The sequence below is a fragment of the Pteropus alecto genome, unplaced genomic scaffold (genome assembly GCF_000325575.1).
Source record: "Pteropus alecto unplaced genomic scaffold, ASM32557v1 scaffold79, whole genome shotgun sequence".
NCBI lineage: Eukaryota > Metazoa > Chordata > Mammalia > Chiroptera > Pteropodidae > Pteropus > Pteropus alecto.
Genome location: NW_006494612.1, coordinates 19960996 through 19970685, shown reverse-complemented (window position 1 = coordinate 19970685; position 9690 = coordinate 19960996). Strand labels below are relative to the sequence as shown.

General features: G+C 37.9%; 1 protein-coding gene across 12 annotated transcripts in view; it reads right to left on the bottom strand.

The window, feature by feature from the left end:
• Window positions 1–9690, bottom strand: part of L3MBTL3 (L3MBTL3, histone methyl-lysine binding protein) — a 101716-nt gene that overhangs the window by 19260 nt on the left and 72766 nt on the right. For all 12 annotated transcript variants that reach the window (XM_025042438.1, XM_015600153.2, XM_006926160.3 and 9 more), the window contains one exon: window positions 6030–6179. In XM_025042438.1, the coding sequence (XP_024898206.1) occupies window positions 6030–6179 (150 nt within the window). The remainder of the gene's footprint in view (window positions 1–6029; window positions 6180–9690) is intronic.

The window sequence follows — 9690 nt, the reverse complement described above, 5'->3', positions numbered from 1 at the left end:
AATAGAGAGAATGAGAATCTCGGAGTGGGTTATACTAGAGGGTTACAGAAGAGTACTTGAATGAAGAGGAGACTGTGCTTGAACAATTCAGGATAAGGACATCACCATCTTCAAAGGGATTCAGAAAAAATGGCAAATAAAACCAGTGGTATTAAAACTTTTACGTCTATGGTTAACAGTTGAATAAAGAGTTTTAAAAATTAAACTCCTTTTGACATACATTAGCAATAGTTTTAATAGTGTTTACATAAAACACGGCCCAGGAGAGGCAAACATGGTTTACTATTTACTTAATGACTAAAAATAAAACATTTTGATTAATGAACCTATTAAATTATAATTTAGCATAAGATACATATGTTAGTGAAGAGAAATATCATGTGTAAATACGGTGAGTACTACCAAGATGCCAAGAGAAAACACTCCAGAAAAACGAATTCAGCAATTAACTTAACCAACCCTCTCATTACATGAAAAGCCCTAACCAATAAGGTGAGATTTGGAAAAGAAAGATCATGCATTGTAAGAAGAGTGAGACCACATGACTTTCATGTTGTTGTGGAAAAGAGAGGCTTTCCTACTACATGTAAAAGAGTCTCCTGAGTCAGGAATTGCTTCTATTTGAGGAGGTAAAACAAGACCTTGATATGATATTGTTCCAGCAACTTCACAGGCACACAACAGTAACAGTCATCTCTTCCTTACACTCTGAATGGTGGCTTCGGTGTCACAGCGGATGGCATCAGAACTGAGAGTGTTTTAACTAAAACTGAGGTTTTCTCAGGTGCATACAAACAGCTGCATAGATATGACCCAGTTTCCAAGAGCTGGACTATTTTAAAACTTCCACAGCTCCTAATCCATATCTGGTCGCCGATCAACAAAAAGGCTTTTACAAAGCCAGGGAATGCCTAGTCATTGAAATGACTTTCTATAATCAGCAATGCCAAGCCCTCGGCGCAGAAAACGTTAAGGCCTGAAGATTCCTAATTAACTTTTGAAATCTTTTAGAACTTTTGGCTCTAAATTATGTTTTTCTCCTTGATGATGTTTTGCAAAATAAATAGATTTATTTATATTTATAGTTTCATATCTTATGTTAGCTTGTTTTCCCATCTGTTTAATAGGGCCCTCCTCAAGGGTACAGCCTGGCTCTTGGTGTGACTGGCAAATCTGACTCGTCCTAAAAATATAAAGTGGATTGATAGCTGCAATTTCTACAACTGCTTTATATGATTCTCAGAGTGGAAACACTGGTCCTACAACTTGAAAACCATTTTAATGGGTCATAATGAACTGAACAGGTTAAATTTTTTCATTGTTTGCCTTGCAAGGTAATATAAGCACTTAGCTGGTATTTTAAACATGCCTTATTGTGTTTCTGTGGTTAAAACATTAATTCTGAGCTTGAAACATTATTAACAGAGATAGGACCTAATATAAAAACACTATTACAACTGGGTGTAGAACAGATTTCAAGCGAATAAGACTATCTGAGATAGATGCTGACATTCTCCAACTACTAATGCACTGTGAATTATTATTCCAGAGAAGGATCTTTATATTCAATAATGATTTATATAGATCACTTGCATTTATCACTTAGGAGGTTGTTTGTTTAAAATGAACTGGGAGGCACCTTAGATTTCCTCAATCAGTATGTCTGGAGATGGTATGCAAAAGCTGTCTTTAACAAGCATCTGATGATTCTCTCGCAAAACAAATTGAGAGCCATATCTTAATGTGGGGCAGAGGTTTCCAAGAGGATGCCCTGAATCCTCGGATACTGATCCCTGTAATCCTCCCAGAAGCCAGAGTCCCCATCTGCTCACATGAAGGCATCCCCATCCTTTTCCTTGGTGTGTCATTTAAATGTTATTTCTCTGGTACCATTTTCTACATGGGCCAGGAGTTAAGCAAGAACAGTTTGAGAAGCACTGCTCTAATTTATTAGACAGTGCAGATATATATTTGGAGGAGTTACCAGATCGTTTAATAATTATCCCTCAGATACCTGGTGTGGAGATCTAATAAAGAGAGAAAGTAGGCAGTTTTACTGGAACAAAAAGAAGGTTATAGAGCAGTAGCCTCGTAGGTTATATAATTGATGTGGCTCCTTTGAAGGCTGGTGGATGACTCAGAGGTTGCCTCGCACCCTTACTGTGCACTAGGTAGCACGCTCAGTGCTGGGGTGTCTCAGAGAACCAGAGAAGACAGACCCCTGCCTTATCATCAAATGGAGTACACAGACTCAGAAGAAATATTTACACAAAACCGTCAATAGTGTCAGGAAGTGTGATGTGAAAGCATGTAATGTGGAACTTGCTCTACAATCTGGTGGACCAGTTAAAGCTTCCAAGGAAATGACAGTTAATCTGAAGCCTGCAAGATGAAAGACTAACTAGAAGATGGTAGAGATGGAGTTTCTAGGCAGTGAGAAAGGGTGTTTGAGGACCAGAGGGACTGGTAGAGATAAAGCTGGAGACTTAGGAAGGGGCCAAATAACACAGGTCTTTGTAGGCCGTGTTCAGAATTAGGGTCTAAATTCTAAGAGGAATGTGAGCCACTGAAAGTTTTAAGCAGGGAAATATACCCCCAAAAGAATTATTTAAATGCAGATTCCTGGGCTCTAGTTTGAAAGATTCTGGTAGGCTAGGCTTCCAAATCTGAATTATAGACATCCCAAGGAGTCTGATGCGATGCCAAGTTTGGGAGCTACTGCAGTGGAACATCAACCGTCCGTGAGTCTATCGTGAGCAGGTGGCCTGTGAACTGGCCCTTAAATAATGCTTATGGCATGAAAGAGATATACAACTTCCTCACATTGTTAATTTATCTATTATGTCAGCTCCTGGATCAAAAGCAACACCAGTTTATTTCTCATTCTGGTGACTGGCATGTGAAATGGTAAATGAGATGGCTTAGCAACACTGCCAGCATCCAGCCCATGTTTCCTGGCCACTTACTCCTACTTCAGTGCACAGCTGACTCCCCACCTGTCTCATCTGTTCTGCTTTCCTGCAGGATGAACCTGAGCTCTGGATGTTTTGCCTGCTGTGCATAAGGCAGATGTGCTGGGGAGATAATATGTCCTTCCTCCCCTAGCAGCCTCTGGAGCTCTACGACTGAAGGGAACTGTTGTTTAAATAGCTCAGCTCCCTTATCCTTATGTGGAAAAACTCTGAGATGTGTGTTTTACACAGACTCCCTGAGTTTTCCCAGCAGGACTGTGCTCCCACTATCCACAGTGGTAACCAGTGTGACAATAAGCTTTGACTGTCGTCCTCCCCCTGACCCCCAGTCTCTTGTCTCTTCCTCACTCCCCTACTGATGTGTTCCTTACCTCCCAAATAAACCACCTGCAATCAAATCTTTGTCGCAGGGCCTGGTGGTGCAAACTGTCTCTTGCTGTGCCAAAATGCAGTGAAAGAAAAAAAAAAAACACAACAGTCTGGCAACCAAATTTTAGTAAATTATTTAGAATGATGTAAAGAAAATGTATTACATACTGAGTGGGAAATTACATCCACAGGAGTAATGATTATGGGAAAAGAAGACAGAAAGTAATATGAGAATCATCTGGTTTGAATGCTCTATTCAAAGTTTAACCTAGGAATATAGCAAAGAAACGGGCCAGCCTTTTGCTCCCCAGGAATAAAAGGAATATTATAAAACAAATGCAACAACATTAATAAAAACTAACATTTATTGAGGGCTTATTACTTATTAGTCACTGTTCTCAGAGCTTTGCATAGCTCACTATTTCATTCTGAAGTCCAGGTTAAAGAAATCAGCGATCCACAAATGTTGTATTTATTTTTAAAACGAAAAAATATATGAATTGAATGTGTTCAGACAGATTCACTTATAGTAGAGCTAGCTAACTTTAACTTCTAACCTATTAATTCTACCTTAAATCAACCATCCCCAAGCCATAAGATGAACTTTTTTGTTAACAACCTTTCTTTTATTTTTTAACATTTGTACCCATGATCATTTATATCTAAAATATCACGTGTCATTTTAATTGTTGTGAGAACCAGAGACTGCCTGGAGAAGAAAAAAAGAAAATAATCTAAAGCCAATTTTTAATTATTTAAAAAAAAAAATTTAAAGAGTAAATAAATCTACATTATTTTGGCTATTTTGGAAAATTTTTTTTTTAAGTATGCATAATAAAGTATTCAGGTAGGAATATTATGATGCCTATAATCATTTCTTAAACATACTTGCTTAAAAAATAAAGTGAGAAAAAAATCTTGGTAAATAATGTTCACTTTAAAAATTTAGGGATCATTTGAATGGTCTCCCTCATGTTTCCTCTAACTGCATGAAACTAAATTAATCTCTCAGGTTACATCTAGGCACACACATAAACAAAATAAGTTGATATATAAATAAAACAGTAAAGTGGAAAGATGAAGCTGAGAAGACATCTGAACAAAGCCTTTAAAATCCTGAATAATGTGATGCTCATTTACCAAATCCCAGCACCCAAACATGAATGCACATCACTTGAAGAAACTACGATAAATAAACATAAATATTAATTCACAGAGAAATAATGGAAGGTTGGAATCCACTGATTCAAAAGATGGTATGAGCTAAAAATCTATCTAATGTAAAAAGTATTTAGATATGAAATGTGTGGTGAGTTAGTATAGGAAACTTAAAATGTCTGAGATTGTCTCTGTGATGACATGAAGAGCCACAATCACACCTTCACAGGAGATGGATCACTGGAATAGTTACATCCACTGTAAAAATTACTGTTTTCTTACATGAACTAAGTTAAAAAGGACTTGAAGAAATCATCCAAACTCACTGCCAATTTGTGGTCTGAGGAGACTCTGGCCCCAGGTATCTGGCTCTGAGCTCAGACAGTGAAAGGCCTGCGAGATGGTACTACATGCCCTTCAAAGAATTTTATTGACTTTTTAAATAGTATCTTGGTTTTTGAAATCTAAAATTCTAGGTATTCTTATCACCATGTGATTCAATGAATTCTGTATCTGTAATTACTACTATGTGAATTAGTACTTTCATTTATCTTAAATTTCTTCAAGTGATACACCCCCATTTTAGGGTGCTGGGTTGAGTAAATGAGTTTATGTTATATTAGTCATGGTCTTGAGGATAAAAAAATCATCACTATCATTGATAATTAAAGAAGTTACAGCTCTCCCCCACGCATAGGGCAAAACTGCTTTTCTAGGATATTGATACTTAAAATGTCATTACTCCAATAACATTGCTGTGCATTCAGAATCACACACAGTAAATCAAATATCCACCTTGTTCATCCATAAGGATGGCAGTAATAAAATATTAAAATAAACAAAGAACTATGTTGCCTTAGGTTTTATAATACTCAGTTAAATAAACCCCCAATACTTAATCATTAAGGAACATCTTTCTATTAATCTGCTCTTTCTTTTAGTAGTTTCCTCAGTTTTAAATGAGGGCACAGACCATTTACATAAAGATATGTCAAACAAAACTTAGTTGTTTACTTAATATAATCCACTGAGGCTAAAACATTCCAACTCAACTCTACAAATGAAATCACTAAAAATTAAATGACTGAGCTTATGGTACATTTAACATCTTAATAGTTACATGAAATAATATATATGCAAATACTTCCTATAATGAACATTAAAAAAAAAAATAATGTCCATTCTTCATAAGTAGTCTGACATCTTTCTTATAAAGGATGGGTCTATATAAATATTGATCAATTCATTCAAAATACAAACTGGTATGACTGACACCAAGCAAGTTCATCTAAAATATAAAGAAGAAATCCTGCCTCATTTAGATATGCTTTTAGAAAACCTCTCCCTAATTTAAAAAAAGTTCAAGTGCTCTGATCCCAACCATCATTTCACATTAAATTAGGTATATTTTCAATAATGTTCAAGAAAACATTACCATAGAATATAAAACACCTAAGATAGAAAACCTCTTTTTACCACAGAAAACCTCTTTCTACTTCTAAACAATACTAGTATTATCACGTAAATTACCTTATTTCAGGAGATGAAGAGTTTTCATTTGTGTCTGTTCTTTTATTTCTTGGAAATGATGGGCTAGCTGGAGGCATTTCCCCACTTAAGCGGTCTGGGAAAATGCGGTCTTTATTCAAATTGATTTCTGAATAGGGACAGTTGGCAGCACTAAAAGATTAAGAGAGAAAGAAAACAACATTCCCATTACAACATACTTATTTCTTCAATTATAATGACATGCTACAGAATATAAAATTCCAAAATTTAACTGATTATGTTACATGTATTTATATATGTATATACATATGATTAAGCATACAGTATGAACTATTTTATCTTTAAAAGATAATTTTAGTATATTCTCATAGAAATTATGGTTTGCACCAGATTTTTAGAAGCAGTCTGATGTAATCTTTAGAAGTAAGTGATGGTCACCGAAGAACTCCGTCTACACTGTCCAAGGATAGGGCCTGTGCGCATCTCCGGGGACAATCCACCCCAAAGAGAAATGCTTAAGATATTGTAGGAGGGTTGGTGATAGAGGTGGGACAGAGAGAGACGGATGGATGGATGGGTGAAATGGACCTGCTTCCCAAAGTGATTATCCAAGCCCAGGGTCATTAGATGCTACTTAATTTCCTTTCTAACTGCTGCTGCCCCCAAAGGAAGGAGGTTCCCGCATGTTCCTGTCTCCAGGTCCAGATGTGCACCTCATAACCTAGAAAATGCACATAGCAATCTGTAGCTGATCCTGTCCCTATTACGAATAGGGACCAGAGGCCAACTTGGATAATGACTCATTTAATTCACTTCCCTTCTATCAATGACCACTGGTTGGTCTCTCAGGTACCATTTGGGGATCATTTCTGTTACCCAAGCATAAGGAAATCTGGGTCAGTAATTGTTAATTTAACATTAAGTCAGTGTACTCTGTGCCTGGGCCTGAGCTTTCCAGTCTCCAGAACAACTGGGCAGCCTCTGTATCTCAATATACCATTAACCCCTCCAATTAACTGCCTATCTTGTCCCTCTGTTTTCAAGAAATCTCCTTAAATCTGGAAATGGTTTCTACCTTAGGCAAATTATATTAGCGACATACCTTCTTTTCCTTAGTTTAGGTTACCCTCGGCCACTTCCATACCTCACCCAACCTTCAATTCCACAGAGGCTGCCAACATAAAGTCTGACTTGCCTTCACATCACTCCTGAGAACAGAAGGCCCTGATAGCAGCATGTGCTAAGCTGCATTTGGGTCCTCTGCCTACACTATAAGCACTACAAGCCTGGGGAAGGGGAGCGGCTCGCTCTCTGTGGCTCCCCTAGCGGAGGTGGAGCCCTGCCTAACACTAGTCTTGAGTTCAGGCAAAATAACAAATGTCTTAGAGTTGCCTCATAATAAACATGCCTTAAACCAATTTGTCAACTTCAAAGAACTCCCCTTCCCCAGTGCAGGAGGTGGGGGGTGGGACACAGATGAGGAACACAACTAGCTCCTCCTGCTGCTCTTGATTCTGTTTGACAAAGGAAATGTAACCAAGCCTTAGATCATTGTCATCATTGACTCTATTATATTCTTTCTTCCTATTGCATATTTCTATTGCAAATTTATTTACTTACATTTTCTGACAGCAGGAACAATATCTGAATATATTTTTTGGTTTCTTTTGACATAGACAGTATGCTGTTATTTCTAGAATACTGCAACCATCCATCATGTTTCACTCACTGTTAAACACCTGGCTTCACAATTACTGAATAACTGTCTGCATATTTACCTTGGAATTTTATCAGATATGAAAAAGGAAAGCAAATGAGTCTTGTTTCTAATCGCATCCACCAATCCTACACTGGGAAGACTCACAGAAATCGTAGAGGGGCCAGGTTCCCAGCTGCACACGACAGTGAACAGTTATAGCTTAGAAGATTGGTAAGCTCCACGAGGACCGTGACAGCTCCCTCATATATTTGTTGGATAAGTGAAGGAAGAATGCTTCTCTCTAGATCACCATCTGTAAATGCAGGCAGCTCAGAGAGAGGTAAGAGCGCAGGCTGGAATGAGACTTAGTTCTTCAATATCCCCCTCAGAGGAATTTCAAAATCTCAACCTGAAGTAGGGGAATACTTGCAGCCTTCCAAGCAGGGATTTACTGATGGGACAGGATGATCTACCAAGGGAGCCTACTTTTTCTTTTCTTTTGAATCCCCAGAAAAGGCAAATAGGTTTTCATATCTCTCATTCTTACATCTACTATAGAGTAGAGAGGGAAGTCAGCTCACTCCTGAAATGGCAGGTAGTTAAAAAAAAGGACGGCGGAGGGGGTGCCGCAAATGAAGTGTACTCAAGAGATGGAATATGTACAGAGGGATGGGCGATGCCCTAGATGGAACTCAGGAACCAGGTTCTCAGTATGCATAATGACCATGGATGGAATGCATGACCCAGGCTAAGTAAGTGCTTTACTTGCATTGCCTCATTTAATTCTCACAATCAGGTTAGTTGTTCTGATTCGAAAGCTGATTTTATAGGTGAAGAAGTGGAGGCTTTAAAAAAGGAATGTGCTCAGTGTCACTTAATTGGTTACTGGCAGTTACATTGTGAACTCTGGCTGTCTCCTAACCATTACACTGTATCAGTTCATCGTACCTTGCAATACTGAAGAATTTCCTTATTCTTAACCCATGATAATTAATCTATCTTTTAGTACTGTTTTCTAGAAAGATGCTGCTGTCATACAGCTAACATACAACGAGCTAATACTTAACTTCTGTGTCAATTTCCTTTTTTTTAAATATAAAGTTCCTATGCATTTTAAAAGTTAATAACTTTATAAAACCACCAGTGCTTATTAGGGTGCACCCTGTTCTATTAGCAAATAATTTCCTATCAGCTATATATACAAATACTTGCCCCTCTGGGCCCTCTAAGGAGGCAGTTTTTCCTAATAAAGACTGGTCCAGTTTATTAGGAAAGGTGGAAGGACTATCTTATTCACTGCTCCATACTACCTTTAAAATCCTTTTAATTATAAAATCATTTATTTAAATAAAACAACATTTCAGTTTTCTAAGTGCTCACATAATCATTTTCATACTGTCATTACAAAAAACCTATAAAACATAAGAGGCAGACTCCCTCAGGCCTGTGCTTTGCTTGAGCGCCTAGCAGTTAAGAGTAGAGACTTCAGTGCCATGCGAGCCTGGGCTGAGTCCTGGTTCTGCCACTGTCTGATCTGGGCCACTTAACCATTCTAAGTCTGTTTCCTCAGCTGTAGAATAGGAATTTGAACAATGCCTGCTTCACAGAGTTGTTGTGAAGATTAAATAACACATATAAGTCGTAAAATAGTGCCCGGAACCCAGGAAGTCATCAATAAATCTTATCTATTATTATTTTAAAATAAGATGACTAACCACCCCTCCTGTGTAAAAGACCATCAGCAAAAATAAACAACAACATTTAAAACTCCATAATACACTTTGTTTACAAAGGCTCTCCACTCCCCTCAGGAAAAGCTGATGCTTCTCTCTGAGTGCTTCCATTCATTCCTCTATGAAAATCTGTTTATACCAGACTGGTTACAGCTCTTCAGAAACAGGGGCCCTCTCCTCTGTACAGCCCATCACCTAACCCAGTACCAGGCACAAAGCAGGCACTCAGTAAGTGTTAGATGGATGGATG